The 16343-nt window shown below is 43.1% G+C and overlaps 1 protein-coding gene across 3 annotated transcripts; it reads right to left on the bottom strand.

Moving 5' to 3' along the window:
- Positions 1 to 829: 829 nt before the first annotated feature.
- On the bottom strand, positions 830 to 6895 carry LOC121838693 (zinc finger protein 883-like). Of its 3 annotated transcripts, none has more exons than XM_042313131.1 (3): positions 6718 to 6895; positions 4054 to 4219; positions 830 to 3139 (listed from the first exon to the last, which is right to left on the bottom strand). In XM_042313131.1, exons 1-3 carry the CDS (start codon positions 6724 to 6726, stop codon positions 1446 to 1448), a joined length of 1869 nt encoding a protein of 622 aa, XP_042169065.1. In that variant the 5' UTR covers positions 6727 to 6895; the 3' UTR covers positions 830 to 1445. The 3 variants fall into 3 exon arrangements, with proteins under 3 accessions (XP_042169065.1, XP_042169067.1, XP_042169066.1); XM_042313133.1 differs by having other exon boundaries at positions 4066 to 4219; positions 6718 to 6894; XM_042313132.1 differs by lacking the exon at positions 6718 to 6895 and adding an exon at positions 5585 to 5948.
- Positions 6896 to 16343: the final 9448 nt, after the last annotated feature.

Raw genomic sequence — 16343 nt, 5'->3', positions numbered from 1 at the left:
CACTTACATTTGAAGATCCTCTGTTTGAAATCCCAAGGGTCCCAGCTACACAATGAATGGTCGTTTTGTTCGATAAAGTCCTTCTTTATATCCTAGAAACGCTGTTTTAGTTGGCTCCATTGAATTCAATAATCCACTCCTTCAACATACATACAAAGGATTCCAAAAGGTTACCAGCAAAGTTCATCCAAATAAGTCAAACAATGTTTTTTATTAATCCTCAGAATGTCTAATCTAAAAATAAAAACGATAATATTTCAGACTGAGATTACTATGTCCAATAGGAAAGTAAAAGAACGAAGAAGGCTCTTCTGCTGACAATGCAGTTTTGAAAGAAATTTTCTGATGTTTGAAGAGATATTTGCATTGGCGCTGACCTTGGAAAGACTACAAATACTTCTTCATTTAAAAAAACAACAAGCCTAAAGCCTTGTATAAAAACTGTTGACATCTAGTGACATCTAGTGGAAGCCATTGGAACTGCAACCTGGGAGGCAGAAATTATATCTTCCGTTAGTTTCTTCAATTGTTATTGCACTCAACAAAAATATTAACGCAACATGCAACAATTTGAACGATTTCACTGAGTTAAAGTTCATATAAAGAAATCAGTCAATTTAAATTAATGAATTAGGACCTAATCTATAGATTTCACATGACTGGGAATACAGATCTGTTGGTCACAGATACCTTAAAAAAAAGGTAGTCAGTATCTGGTGTGACCACCATTTGCCTCATGCAGTGCAACATCTCCTTCACATAAGACAATAGATTTAATGTATTTTTGTATTGAAGACATGTGTTCTGAAAATTACTAACTGGGACTCAGTGAAACTTAAATAAATAATTATTTATTATCAGCCAGCTGGAGAGGTTCCAACAAACTTAAAGCACCAGAGTACACATCGATCTGGAGCTCTTTCAGGGTAGTCTTTAGTTCTCTAAAATACTGCTTACACAGACAAGTTATATTTGCATGATTTACATTATTCATAATTAATTCATCATTAACGTTTGGATCCTGCATGTGACTGGAACCGTCTCCGATCTTAACATATAGAACATATTCTGGGCCTTCTGCCAAAAGGTCTGAGGGGGTTATGACCGTCTCCCCTCCTATCTCTACCCAGCACCTACAGGAACCAATGATTGTATGAGGAAAGATGTACAATTCAAGACTCTGTCTTCAGACAACATTTCCCCCACACATGAATATACACCTACCATTGTTGAAGCATTATCCTACATTATTTAATGGATAACAGGAGTTAATGAAATAACATACAGCTCTGAACACCCCACCACACACACAGGACTCCTACTCCAAGACGCTTGATACATATGGATCCAGAGCTGCATATTAGCAACACAGGTTACCATGGTAATCAGATTTAGAGAATGGGAGATAATAACTCTTTACAAGATGTTTTCTATTTAAACTGTATTTAGGGATCTGGAACCAGTGCCGGAGAGGAAGGAGATGAAAGAAAACATGTTTGTGCTGCATTGTGTTTTTTCAGTGACCCTGAATGAGCAAAGCTCTTTCCACATAGACAGGAGTAAGGTTTCTCTCCAGTGTGTATTCGCTGGTGTGTAGTCAGGGTGAAATCTAGAGCAAAACTCTTCCCACACTGATCACAGCTATAAGGCTTCTCTCCGGTGTGTATGCGTTGGTGTTTAGTCAAGTTTCCTGATTGATTGAAGCTCTTCCCACAATGCTCACAGCTATAAGGTTTCTCTCCTGTGTGTATGCGTTGGTGTCTAGTCAGTTCTAATGATTTATTGAAGCTCTTCCCACACTGATCACAGCTATAAGGCTTCTCTCCTGTGTGTACTCGTTGGTGTGCAATCAGATTGGAATCTCGAACAAAACTCTTCCCACACTGATCACAGCTATAAGGCTTCTCTCCTGTGTGTATGCGTTGGTGTATAGTCAGGGGTCCTGATCGATTGAAGCTCTTCCCACACTGATCACAACTATAAGGCTTCTCTCCTGTGTGTATGCGTTGGTGTGTAATCAGGTCTCCTGATCGACTGAAGCTCTTCCCACACTGATCACAGCTATAAGGTTTCTCTCCTGTGTGTATGCGTTGGTGTGCAGTCAAGTTTCCTGAATAATTGAAGCTCTTCCCACACTGATCACAGCTATAAGGCTTCTCTCCTGTGTGTATGCGTTGGTGTGTGGTCAGCGCTCCTGAATGATTGAAACTCTTCCCACACTGATCACAGCTATAAGGCTTCTCTCCTGTGTGTATGCGTTGGTGTATAATCAGGGATCCTGAATGATTGAAGGTCTTCCCACACTGATCACAGCTATAAGGCTTCTCCCCTGTGTGTATGCGTTGGTGTGTAGTTAGGTGTCCTGACGTATAGAAATTCTTCCCACACTGATCACAGCTATAAGGCTTCTCTCCTGTGTGTATTCGCTGGTGTGTAGTCAGGTGTCCTGAGGTCCAGAAATTCTTCCCACACTGATCACAGCTATAAGGCTTCACTCCTCTGTGTATGCGTTGGTGTCTAGTCATGGCGCCTGAATTACTGAAGCTTTTCTCACATTGATCACAGCTATAAGGCTTCTCTCCTGTGTGTATGTGTTGGTGTGTGGTCAGATGTACTAATTGATTGAAGCTCTTCCCACACTGATCACAGCTATAAGGCTTCTCTCCTGTGTGTATGCGTTGATGTCTAGTCAGGGCTCCTGATTTATTGAAGCTCTTCCCACACTGATCACAGCTATAAGATTTCTCTCCTTTGTGTACGAGCTGGTGTGTAGTCAGGTCTCCTGACTGATTGAAGCATTTCCCACAACCAAAGCATGGGTTAGGCCTTTCCCCTATATGAATTCTCTGATGAGTTTTTAAGGTTTTAGATGCAGCGAAACTTTTCCCAAACTGAGAGCAGTGGTACGGTTTCTCTCCAGTGTGAATCCGTTTGTGAATTATCAAATCCTTCTGTTTAGCAAAACTCGTCCCACAGTCAGAGCAGCTGTAGTGAGGTTTCTTCCCTATACCTCTATGCTGGTGTTTCTTGAGGTGTTCTGATCTGGAGAGACTCTTCTCTTTCTTGTCAGCATCATGATGTTGAGGCTCCCCAGATGATAAGCCCCTCCCACTGAGAGAGCAACGATTAGGGATGTCCCCTGTGAAACAAAGACATTGAATAGTTAGGTTTTGCAAATATGGGTCCATAAACATATGGGGCGTTACATGAAATGAATGCTTTTTGCATTCCTTAGATATTTTCCAGTAATAATTGTGCACCAATATTCAATTTTAAATCTCTGTTATATGAAATAAAGTGCAGAACACATACAGAACACATGGACAATTCAATTAATATGATTTTTAATATGAATAAACAGTTGCTAAAGTGACATTTCTGCATTTTTCATTTACGTCTGTCCCTCATTTTAAGGTCTACCCTGTTACATGAACTGAACTCTTGTTTTAATATGGTGAAACTATTCTTTAAAAAAAATAGGTTTTCAAAAGAAACACTGAACATCTAATAGTCAAATCAGAGTAAAAGCAGGTGAGCTGGTTCTACCCTTTTTATCAATTTACTGCTATTTTGTGGTGGGAAACTGAGCATCTCAACCCTTCTATCCAGACACAGACATGATAGAGATGTTTTAACAATAACTTTTTATGTGAAGACTGCATTCAATTACTACTTCCTGTTGCACAATACTAGCTTCCATTCCCCCCGTCTCAAGCAGATTCATGGCTGATTTAAAGGACTATTTTACCAATGTAGGGTTTTTGTTGTTTTCAGTAGTCCCCTGTTATGGTCAGCCCTGTTACTTTATTTGGCACATTGGCTCTTACTATAGTATTTATATTTCATTAAGCCTCTTGAGATGGCAAAACATGTATTTTATTAAGTTGAACACGTGCTCTTTATAACATGACAATGTTAAAATGATGTGAAATCAAACTATTTGTTTTACCAAGTTACACTTCTTAAAATTGGGTGGAACAACCAGATATTTTCATCAATATATAACTCATCAATTATTTGTTACAGAAGCAGACTGTAGTCTCATCCACACACCATGGTTCTTACTTAATGAAATCACATCTCCATGTTCCTCTTCTCCTCTCTCAGTTCCACTCTGCCCCGGTGTTTTCCTGCAGTCGACCAGACCCAGCAGTAAAGTACAGGGAGGCGATTGACCCGGGGACTCTGGGAGGGTGGAGGGGGACGGGCTAGATTTGTCCTGTTGGCCGCAAGAAGTATTCAACATAGATTAATATTAAACCAAATATTTTATTGGGTGCATACTTTGAATATCTCCTTTTTCCTTTAATGTTCAATTGTTCACTACAACCCACAAATCTAAGAGCATTAGATTGGTGGAGGAATGGGCTAGTTTCCACCATATATCTCATACCAGTCATTTCCCTTCAAACAGCAAGGAAGAGGTGAAGCGAGAGGGATAACTGGGCCCAAAATCTGGCTTCTGCCTTATTTGATCGAATATACATTTCATAAAGATTAGGTAGTTAGGAGTGTATTTGTAAAAGTAGGACACTTTTCAGGGAAGTCAGGAACCAATATATGTAACGGATGTGAAATAGCTAGCTAGTTAGCGATGGTGCGCACTAAATAGCGTTTCAATCGGTGACGTCACTGGCTCTGAGACCTTGAAGTAGTAGTTCCCCTTGCTCTGCAAGGGCCGCGGCTTTTGTGGAGCGATGGGTAACGATGCTTCGTGGGTGACTGTTGTTGATGTGTGCAGAGGGTCCCTGGTTCGCGCCCGGGTATGAGCGAGGGGACGGTCTAAAGTTATACTGTTACATATACACCGTCAGTTAGGAAAGGAAAGGCTAGCTTTTTCAAACAGAAATTTGCATCCTGCAGCACAAACTCCAAAACGTTTTGGGACACTGTAGTCCATGGAGAGTAAGAGCACCTCCTCTCAGCTGCCCACTGCACTGAGGCTAGGAAACACTGTCACCACCGATAAATCCAAGAAGCATTTCTTTACGGCTGGCCACGCTTTCCACCTGGCTACCCCAACCCTAGCCAACAGCTCCGCACCCCCTGCAGCTACTGTCCAACTGCTCTTAAACGCTAGTAAAGCTAAATGCATGCTCTTCAACCGATCGCTGCCCGCACCCGCCCGCCCGCCTAGCATCACTACTCTGGACGGTTTTGACTTAGGTATTTAAAGTTGTCCACATATTCTAGGTGTCTGGCTAGACTGTAAACTCTCCTTCCAGACTCACATTAAGCATCTCCAATCCAAAGTTAAATCTAGAATCGGCTTCCTATTTCGCAACAAAGCCTCCTACACTCATGCTACCAAACATACCCTCGTAAAACTGACTATCCTGCCGATCCTTGACTTTGGCGATGTCATTTACAACATAGCCTCCAACACTCTACTCAGCAAATTGGATGAAGTCTGTTTTGTCATCAAAGCCCCATATACTACCCACCATTGCAACCTGTATGCTCTCGTTGGCTGGTCCTTGCTACATATTCATCGCCAAACCCACTGGCTCCAGGTCATCTACAAGTCTTTGCTAGGTAAAGATCTGCCTTATCTCAGATCACTGGTCACCATAGCAGCACCCACCTGTAGCATGCACTCCAGCAGGTATATTTCACTGGTAATCCCCAAAGCCAGCACCTGCTTTGGCCGGCTTTCCTTCCAGTTCTCTGCTGCCAATGACTGGAACGAATTGCAAAAATCACTGAAGTTGAAGACTTATATCCCCCTCACCAACTTCAAGCATTTGCTGTCAGAGCAGCTTACCGATCGCTGCAGCTGTACACAGCCAATCTGTAAATAGCCCATCCAACCAAATACCTACTTCATCCCCATATTTGTTTTTTTTCTGCTCTTTTGCACACCAGTATTTATTCCAGTATTTATAATTGCACATCCTCAACTGCACATATATCACTCCAGTGTTAATTGCTAAATTGAAATGACTTCGCCACTATGGCCTATTTATTGCCTTACCTCCTTACTTCATCTACACTGTATACAGATTTTCTATTGTGGTATTTACTGTACTTTGTTTATCCCACGTGTAACTCTGTGTTGTTTTTGTCGCACTGCTTTGCTTTATCTTGTCCAGGTCGCAGTTGTAAATGACAACTTGTTCTCAACTGGCCTACCTGGTTAAATAAAAAAATAATATGGTAGTAGTGCCTGGACGTTACTAGTTACCACAAACAAAGCCATAAACCACGCACATTTCTAAAATGTATCTTATTAAAATGTGATTTTAACCCTAACCTTAACAACAATTCTAACTTTATGCCTAACCTTAAATAAATGAAAATGCGATATAGACGTCTGTGGCTGTGGAAACACGCATGTCTACCCTCTCATTGGCTATTATGTTCCCACCTGATCTTGTCTCTTTACCGATTGCCTTCCATTTAAGAAAACATTTATTTTCTTTGTTAGAACGGACACTTGAGTATCTGGTCAAATTATGGATAATGTGTTCAAAAGGAATGTGAACACTTTGGGAGGAAGGAGAGATAATTAGTTCATAGTCACAGATTCCTAAACATGATATAGTAGTAGGCTTCTTTGACGAAGAAAAAAAATTCCAACAAGTTGTACCGTGATGTTTTTGTTGTTGTTGTTGAGCCGTTTAAACCGAACACAGGAAGTAGAGGATCAAAGACGATGAAAACTAGGCCGAGACATTTTGTACAACACAGCACTTATACTGTTAAAGCCAGACTTACCCGATCCATTGTGGAAGCTATTATTTCTTTGTATGGAATGAAATATTGTTGGCTACAGTACAGTAGACTACTTTGTTGTAGTGTAGAGATAATGACTAGGGAGTTGCGGAGAGAAAATTCGATTCTCAAGGCTGCAACTGATGCGCCCCTAGACCAGAGCAATCAAACATCTATTTTCATTTCAAAACGGAATTAAGTTCAAACAAATAAACGTCTCATGAAGCCTAATATTTCTTCAGAAAGTTCCTGGATAACATTTTACGTGATCTATAAAAGTCGAGTAAAGTCAAGAAAACGTTCAACACCCCCTCTCGCTAAGAATCCTGTAGTTTGTTATCGTCTACCCTTGCCTGGCAGTAACTTGGAATACATGGGCAAAGAGGGAGTATCTGAATAGGCCTTTAAAAAAGTTTTTTTTTATTAACAACAAATCAATACAGGAAGTACATATGGGAAATCAAGTTTATATAAATAATATACAAAGGACAATTGGGCTGGGGGGTACAATATCACATTACACAAGGACCATAAGTGACATACATACACTCATTATTCTAACAGCTTTTTTGTTAGTAGAGTATTTAATTGTCTTAAAGTACAGTTCAATTTATTTTTGTAAGGTAATACAACTTGGTGTTTTGTTTGTAAATTTACATTTGTGAATATGAAATTTGGACAAAAAGAATAATGAAATTAATTACATAAAATGGTTTCAGCTTATTTCTATCATAGGTAAAGAATCCAAGCAGTACATCTCTCCACAATAGTGTAAAATCTTCATAAATGTGTTCAATTATAAATCTACTGATGTCTTGCCACAGTTTTCTTACATGAATACAATGCCAAAAAAAGATGCAACACTGTTTCTGGGTGGTCATTACAAAAGGAGCAATTTGAGTTGATGTTTTCCTTAAACTTCTTCATATAGTGGTTAGCAGGATAATATTTATTAATAATTTAAAAGGAAACTTACTTAATTTTGTTAACAGGTGTGTGGCAACATCCAAACTTTTTTCCAACAGATATTATCAATATAAATCCATTCCAATAAGGTATGACATAATGTATAGATACAACATCCTGCTGAAACAAGGTTCGTATCGCTCTGTTGTTGAATGGACCAAAAAATAAACACATCTTTCCTGCTGATGAGTCAACAGGGTTAATGGAGGGTAGGCTCTGAGGGCCAGGTCTTGACACGTTCCTGAATAACAATGCAACACCTGAGGGAATGGCATATAAAACTATTGCAAAATCTTTAGGTGTTACAGGGACCTTGTAAAGTGATAAGAATTCCTTATCTGAATAGGCCTCTCGTGAGGGGGTGTCTGAGAATGACTTCTTCTGGTCTTTCGCTGCTGCTATAATGGCAGCTGCTGTTCACTACCAGCACAGACAGGACAAAGAGCTGTTTATGCAAGTCTTTGCAATGGGTGCATCAAACCTAATTCACAAGTAATTATCCGGTCAAAAATAAACGTAAGTCCAGTGGTGAACAAAGTACCCAATTGTCATACCTAAAAAGTAAAGTAAAAAAGTAAAGTAAAGATACCATAATAGAAAATGACTCAAGTAAAAGTTAGTCACCCAGTAAAATTCTACTTGAGTAAAAGTCTAAAAGTAATTGGTTTCTAATATACTTATGTATCAAAATAAATGTAATTGCTCAAATATACTTAAGTATTAAAAGTAAAAGTATGAATAATTAAAATGTCCTTATACTAAGCAAACCAGACAGCACCATTTTCTTGTTTTTAAACATTTACGGATAGGCAGGGGCACACTCCAACACTCAGACATAATTGACAAAAAAAACATTTGTGTTTACTGAGTCTGCCAGATTAGAGGAAGTAGGGAGGACCAGGGATGTTATCTTGATAAGTGTGTGAATCGAACCATTTTCTGTACAGCTAAGCATTCAAAATGCAACGAGTACTTTTGCGTGTCAGGGAAAATGTATTTTCTTTAGGAATGTAGTGAAGTAAAAGTAACAGTTGTAAATATATAAATACTAAAGTAAAGTACAGATTCCCCAAAAAACTAGTTAAGTAAAATTTTAACTTCTTCAAGATAGGGGGCGCTCTTTTAATTTTTGGATAAAAAACATTCCCGTTTTAAACAAGATATTTTGTCACGAAAAGATGCTTGACTATGCATGTAATTGACAGCTTTGGAAAGAAAAAACTCTGACGTTTCCAAAACTGCAAAGATATTATCTGTGAGTGCCCCAGAACTAATGCTACAGGCGAAACCAAGATGAAATTTCATACAGGAAATGGTCCAGAGTTTGAATGCCCTGTGTTCCAATGTCTCCTTATATGGCTGTGAATGCGCCAGGAATGAGCCTGCACTTTCTGTCGTTTCCCCAAGGTGTCTGCAGCATTGTGACGTATTTGTAGGCATATCATTGGAAGATTGACCATAAGAGACTACATTTACCAGGTGTCCGCCCGGTGTCCTCCGTCGAAATTATTGCTTAATCTCCAGGTCCATGCGCGTTCCATTTTCTTCAGAAGAGAAACCAAACTGCCACGAATGATTTATCGTCGATAGATATGTGAAAAACACCTTGAGGATTGATTCTAAACAACGTTTGCCATGTTTGCCATGCCGAGTTAATTTGGAGAAAAGTTAGCGTTGTAATGACTTAATTTTCGTTTTTTTTCTTACCCAAACGTGATGAACAAAACGGAGCGATTTGTCCTACACAAATAATCTTTTTGGAAAAACTGAACATTTGCTATCTAACTGAGAGTCTCCTCATTGAAAACATCTGTAGTTCTTCAAAGGTAAATGTTTTTATTTGAATGCTTTTCTTGTTTTTGTGAAAATGTTGCATGCTGTATGCTAGGCTTAATGCTATGCTAGGCTATCAATACTCTTACACAAATGCTTGTTTAGCTATGGTTCAAAAGCATATTTTGACAATCTGAGATGACAGTGTTGTTAACAAAAGGCTAAGCTTGAGAGCTAATATATTTATTTCATTTCATTTCTTCTAAACTAAACTACAGCCAAATGTATTGTATTTATAACTAACTCCCTTCTGTCTATGTATATAACTTGTATACAATCAAATAAATAACAATAAACATAATGCTTTTATAGCTACAATAAAGCTAACGTTCGCTAGCTAATGACAAGCGCATCTCTGCTGCCTGAATGCTTTCACGTTTCTCTCGTCTGGGTTTCTTGTTGTTAGCTAGCACATGGACAAGCAGTAGCCTACTGCAGTAGTAAGACTACACAAATTAGCAACATTTTATTTTTACTCTGCACAAATCATTGAGAACAGTCAGCCCTCGAATGCTAGCTAACGAACCTTAGTCTCAATGTTACAATCAACTGTCTGTATGCTGATTACAGGTTTAACTAACGTTAGTTGATTGTAACATTGACACTGTCTGTATGCTGATTACAGGTTTAACTAACGTTAGTTGATTGTAACATTGACACTGTGTGTGTGCTGACTACAGGTTTGGAGGCCACTCTACAGATGAACCCTCTATCCTGACACCTCTGGAGCAGTGCTGTAGGTATAACATGGTACATGATTAAACATTAAGGTGCAATAAGTTGTGTTATCATGAATATATATACTCAGCTAGAGGAGAGAACATGATAAATGAAAAATATAATTTATTCCTCTCTCAACTTTCACTCCATTTTTCTCTCGCTCTCTTTCACCTTCTCTAGGATCCGTCACTCTACCCTCCTGTGTCTGTCTGCGTCTCCTCTCCCTGCCCCAGTAGTCTGTGATGTCATGAGGGACTCTCTTTTCCATGATCATCTATTCTCCATAGCCCCTCTCCGAGCTGCACCTGTCTGCCCTGGACTGTCGCCTAGCGACCGTGCTCAGAACATTTGAGCCGTCGCCAGGAGCAACAGTGTAGCCGCCAAGGAGGAGGCGAGGATCATGTCACTCATTATAAGACCTTGGTTACACCTGTGACACATGCAGGGTAGTCTCTTAGAAAACAGGATTCCAAATGGGTTCTTGGCTGTCCCCATAGGAGAACTCTTTTGGGTTCCAGGTAGAACCATTTTGGGTTCCAGTTATGTTTTGACAAGGTAGGGGTGGTATACAGTAGATAGCCCTATTTGGTAAAAGACCCAAGTCCATATTATGGAAAGAACAGCTCAAATAAGCAAAGAGAAACAACAGTCCATCATTACTTTAAGTCATGAAGGTCAGTCAATACGGAAAATGTCAAGAACCTTTGAGTTTCTTCAAGTGCAGTCGCAAAAACCATCAAGCTCTATGATGAAACTGGCTCTCATGAGGACCCCCACAGGAAAGGAGGACCCAGAGTTACATGAAGAGGGTAAGTTCATTAGAGTTAACTGCACCTCAGATTGCAGCCCAAATACATGCTTCACAGGGTTCAACTAACAGACATATCTCAACATCAACTGTTCAGAGGAATCAGGCCTTCATGGTCAAATTGCTGCAAAGAAACCACTACTAAAGGACACCAATAAGAAGAAGAGACTTGCTTGGCCCAAGAAACACGAGCAATGGACATTAGACAGGTGGAAATCTGTCCTTTGGTCTGATGAGTCCACATTTGAGATGGTTCCAACCGCCATGTCTTTGTGAGACACAGAGTTGGTGAACGGATGATCGCTCCATGTGTGGTTCCCAGCATGAAGCATGGAGGAGAAGGTGTGGGGGTGCTTTGCTGGTGACACTGTTGGTAATTTATTTCGAATTAGGTACACTTAATTAACCAGCATGGCTACCACAGCATTCTGCAGCGATACGCCAACCCAGCCGTCTTGCGCTTAGTGGGACTATCATTTGTTTTTCAACAGGACAATAACCTAAAACACACCTCCAGGCTGTATCAGGACTATTTGACCAATAACAAGAGTGATGGAGTGCTGCATCCAAATGAAGTGATGTCGCCGGAGGGGATGCCGTCGTCCTGGCTCTTTACCAACCATGCTATTTTATTGTTTTTTTCTCGTTGTTCCTAACTTGTTTTGTACATAATGTTGCTGCTACCGTCTCTTATGACCGAAAAGAGCTTCTGGACATCAGAACTGCGATTACTCACCTCAGATTAGACAGAGTTTTTTTTCAATGAGCTGGACGGGAGGGATATACTGCCCGACCAGGCCCAGATTCCCGTCATTCGCTGGAGAAGGAAACTGAGATTTTGCGGGAAAAGATCAGGGTGCCTTGTGAGGATCAGGCGACAAGTGGCTAATCTGCCTTTGCCTTCCATCCTGCTAGCTAACATTCAATCACTGGAAAATAAATGGGAGGTTTTGCGAGCAAAGTTACAAGTAATTAAAGAGCAGCAAAAAATTGCAATAGCGAGACTATATACAGGGGGTACTGATAAAGAATCAATTTGCGGGGGCACCGGTTAGTTGAGGTTGTTGTTAGGTGGAGCGGCACAGGGGAACCCAAGAGCAGACTCAGACGAGGAAACTGGATAAATAAACCAAAATATTTATTGCCAAACAGGGAGAGAGTGCAGACCAGAGGAAGCTCAGGTGGTTGTAGGAAACCAGATGTGGAGGCTGAGGTTGGAGTGAGACAGGGTAAACAGGTCTGGAGGGAAATCCAAGGGAGTGATAGTGAGCTGAGTCTAGAACAGGGTAGCTGGGTGGTGAGATGTGGAACAGGAGACAGGTATCAGAGTCAGAGCGGCAAAACTGCAGTGAGAGGATAAACAGTGTCAGGCAGGGATACAGGCACAGCAGGATAACAGGATCTTGAATAATCATAAATAGCTAGAAGAGATTACGATCTGGCAGAGTGGAAGTGGCAGGACTGAGTATTTGTAGAGGTCTTGATTATGGAACGGGTTGCAGCTGGTTGGGATCTGCTCTGACTCCAGCACAGCTGTCTCCAACCACACAACCACACAGAGAGGGAGAGGGAGAGAGAGAGAGTGTACTGGGAGAGTGGCTGCAGGTCAAGAACACACCGGATGAACACAAGAGGGCATAGCAGGAGCAGATGTGACAGTTGTATGTACATGTAGTTATTAGGCAGGATGGTCGTCAATAAGCTGAGGAGGTGGAGGAGCTGCTGCAGGAGGGGACAGAGGACTGGAGCAGACTGGTTTAATTAAGGACACATGGGAGGTGGGGTGGATTTTGAGAGAGTCTGGGAGTTTCAGATGCACAGCAGAAGGGTTTATGACATGATCAATCTCAAAGGCACCAATGAATCGGGGGGCTATTTTTTTGGAAACCACATTCAAGGGCAAATCCTTAGATGAAAGCCATACCTTTTGGCCTGGAGTGTGGACTGGGACTGAAGCACGGCGACGGTTAGCTTGGGATTGGGTCCTGGCGGAGGCACGAAAAAAAGCCGCCCGTGCCCTCCTCCAGTTGCGATGACAACGGCGCATGTGGTCCTGGACTGAGGGCACCGCTACTTCGACCTCTTGGGCAGGGAACAAGGGGGGTTGGTAACCCAGAGCACACTCAAAGGGTGACGTACCTGATGAGGCGTTGATGAGGGTGTTGTGGGCATATTCCACCCAGGGTAGCTGGGCACTCCAGGAAGAAGGGTTAGCAGGAGGAAGTCACACAGCGTAGGGCAGTCTCCAACTCCTGGTTGGCCCGCTCGGTCTGGCCGTTAGTCTGGGGGTGATATCCAGATGAAAGGCTAACATTAATACCAAGTTCTGTGCAGAAGTCTCTCCATACCTAGGAAGTAAACTGGGGTCCCCTGTCAGAAATTATGTCAATAGGGATGCCATGCAGCCGCAGCACATGGGATACCAGCAGGTCCGCAGTTTCCCTGGAGGAAGGAAGCTTAGAGAGGGGAATGCTTTGGAAAATCTGTCAATAATAGTGAGGATGACTGAGTTACCGTTAGATGGGGGATGACCAGTGACGAAGTCCAGAGCTATGTGTGACCAGGGGCAACTGGGCATGGGAAGAGGGCGAAGCAGACCGGACGTAGGTTTGCTGGAGGTTTTGTTCCGGGCACAGACCGAGCAGGCTGAGATGAATTCCCGAGTGTCTCTCTCCATGGTGGGCCACCAAAATCGCTGACGCAAGAAGGCGATAGTCCGATTCATGCCAGGGTGACAGGTGAGGTGAGTAGAATGGGCCCACTGAAGAACTTCAGAGCGAACTGAATCTGGCACAAACAGAGCCTTACACAGACCGTTTCCTGGATCAGGCTGGTTCAACTGAGACTGGCAAACACGGGACTCAATCTCCCAGGAGACAGCAGGAGGATGGCATAATAGTTTCTGGCTCGGAACCTGTGTAGTCTGCTGTGAACTGACGGGAGAGGGCGTCAGGCTTGGTATTCTTAGATCCCAGTTTAGTGAGAAGTTGAATCTTCCGAAAAACAATGCCCACCTGGCCTGCCGAGAGTTCAGATATTTGGAGGCCTGGATGTAGGCTAGGTTTTTGTGATCTGTCCACACAATGAAGGGGAGGACCAAACCCTCTAACCAGTGACACCATTTCTCAAGAGCCAGCTTCACGGCCAGAAGTTCCCAGTTTCCTATGTCAAAATGTATCTCTGCAGGTGAGAGCTTGCGTGACAAGGCACATGGATGTAGCTTCTGATCCAAAGGCAGTGTAGCCTAGTGGTTAGAGCATTGGACCTGTAACCGGAAGGTTGCGAGTTCAAATCCCTGAGCTGACAAGGTACAAATCTGTTGTTCTGCCCCTGAACAGGCAGTTAACCCACTGTTCCAGGCCGTCATTGAAAATAAGAATGTGTTCTTAACTGACTTGCCTGGTTAAAAAAAAAAAAATTAATTAAAAAAGGTGAACGTTGAGCACGGCCTCAGTGACCCATCCTTTTTCTTGACAAAGAAAAGGTTATATAACCTGCTACTGGGGAGAGGAGCTCCAGGCTGAAGCTCGATAGCGCAGTTGTACGGCCGATGAGGCGGGAGAGAAGGGGTGTGAACACAGGAGCTAGACCGTGACACTCTGGAGGAACAGAAGACAGGTCCGGGGGTTCTGGAATGGACTGGGGTGCAGACAAGGCAGGTGGAAGGGCAGAATGTAGACAATTGGAATGACAAAATGTACTCCAAATAGTTACCCTCCCGGTGGCCCAGTGAATCTGTGGGTTGTGTAGCTTTAACCATGAATGACCCAGAACCAGGGGAGAGTAAGGACAGTCGATTAAGTGGAAACTGATCTTTTCCTGGAGATTTCCAGAGAGTCGCAGGATAACAGGAACGGTTCTCTCACAAGCACAGAAAATGAGCTTTCCATTAAGAGCGTTGGCATCGAGAGGTGAATCGAGTGAAACAGTGTCCAGACCCAACTGGTTAATGACCCCTTGGTCCAGGAAGCTCTCGCCGGCGCCTGAATCGATGACAGCAGACAGAGGAAAAGCCTGTCTCTGCCACACAAGGTTGGCTTCAAGCAAAGGTCTGGGAGATTTGGCTCAACAGTATATCCCCCACTACTGCTGAGCCCCCTCTTTTGCTGGAAGCAGGGAACAAGTGGAGACCAGGTGACCAACCTGGCCACAATGTAGTCAGCTCCTAGTACTGATACTCCTAGCCTCTCCTCTGGAGATAGACGGGTCTGGCCGAGCTGCAAGGGTTCAGGATTAGAACATGCCTGGAGATGCAATGCAGTCGGAGGAGGAGGAGAGCAAGGCCCCAAAGCAGATGTTATGGGACATGCAATCCTACCTACCCTCTCCCTTCAACGCTCACGGAGATGGTTGTCAATGCGGATAGTGGGAGAAATGAGTTCTTCAAGTCCATCAAGCTCCTCTCTGGACACCAACTCGTCTTTGAGGGTCTCCGTGAGTGCACTCTAGAATGCTCCCTGAAGGGCCTTCTCATTCCAGCCACTCTCTGTGGCGAGGGTGCGGAACTCGTGCCATTTCAGCCACATTCTGGGAGCCTTGACGAAGGAACAGGAGTTGTTTAGTGGCATCCTTACCACAGACCGGGTGGTCGAAGACCTTCCTCATCTCCTCTGTGAATCTACCGTAGGAGAAGCAGATGGGTGACTGTCTCTCCCACACCTCAGTGGCCCAGGAAAGGCTCCCGGGGCAGAGAAGAAGGACTTGGGACTGGTTGTGATCTCTGGGCGGAGGTTCGGGCCCGTAGGTCAGACAGGCTCCGTGAAAACTCCTTGATGTTCTCGAGAAGGGCTTTCAGGGCTTAATCATGTTGTTCGAGCAGTGCCTCTTGACCAACGAGAGTTTGGTGGAGAGTAGTGGAGTCTGCTGGGTTCATCTCTTGGCCAGATCGTACTGTTAGGTGGAGAGGCACAGGGGAACCCAAGAGCAGACTCAGATGAGGAAACTGGATGAATAACCCAAAATATTTATTGCCAAACAGAGAGAGATGGAGTGCAGGCCATAGGAAGCTTGGGTGGTTGTAGGAAACCTGATGTGGAGGCTGAGGTTGCAGTGAGCTGGGTTGAGACAGGGGAAACAGGTCTGGAGGGAAATCCAAGGGAGTGATGGTGAGCTGAATCCAGAACATGGTAGCAGGGTGGTGAGATGTGGAACAGGAGACATGGACCAGTCAGAGCGGCAAAGCTGCAGTGAGAGGATAAACAGTAAGTGGAAGTGGCAGGACTGAGTATTTGTAGAGGTCTTGATTATGGAACAGGTTGCAGCTGGTGGGGATCTGCTCTGACTCCAGCACACCTGTCTCCAA

This window comes from Oncorhynchus tshawytscha, unplaced genomic scaffold (genome assembly GCF_018296145.1).
Source record: "Oncorhynchus tshawytscha isolate Ot180627B unplaced genomic scaffold, Otsh_v2.0 Un_contig_1188_pilon_pilon, whole genome shotgun sequence".
NCBI classification, from domain to species: domain Eukaryota; kingdom Metazoa; phylum Chordata; class Actinopteri; order Salmoniformes; family Salmonidae; genus Oncorhynchus; species Oncorhynchus tshawytscha.
This window is presented reverse-complemented; position numbering and strand designations above follow the sequence as displayed.

What these genes read in the sequence shown, in the direction of transcription:
- LOC121838693 (XM_042313131.1), bottom strand. An exon ending in TTCATTAAGTAAGAACCATG is followed by an intron (nt 3,140 to 4,053) that starts GTGTGTGGATGA and finishes TTTGTTTCACAG; the next exon opens with GGGACATCCCTAATCGTTGC.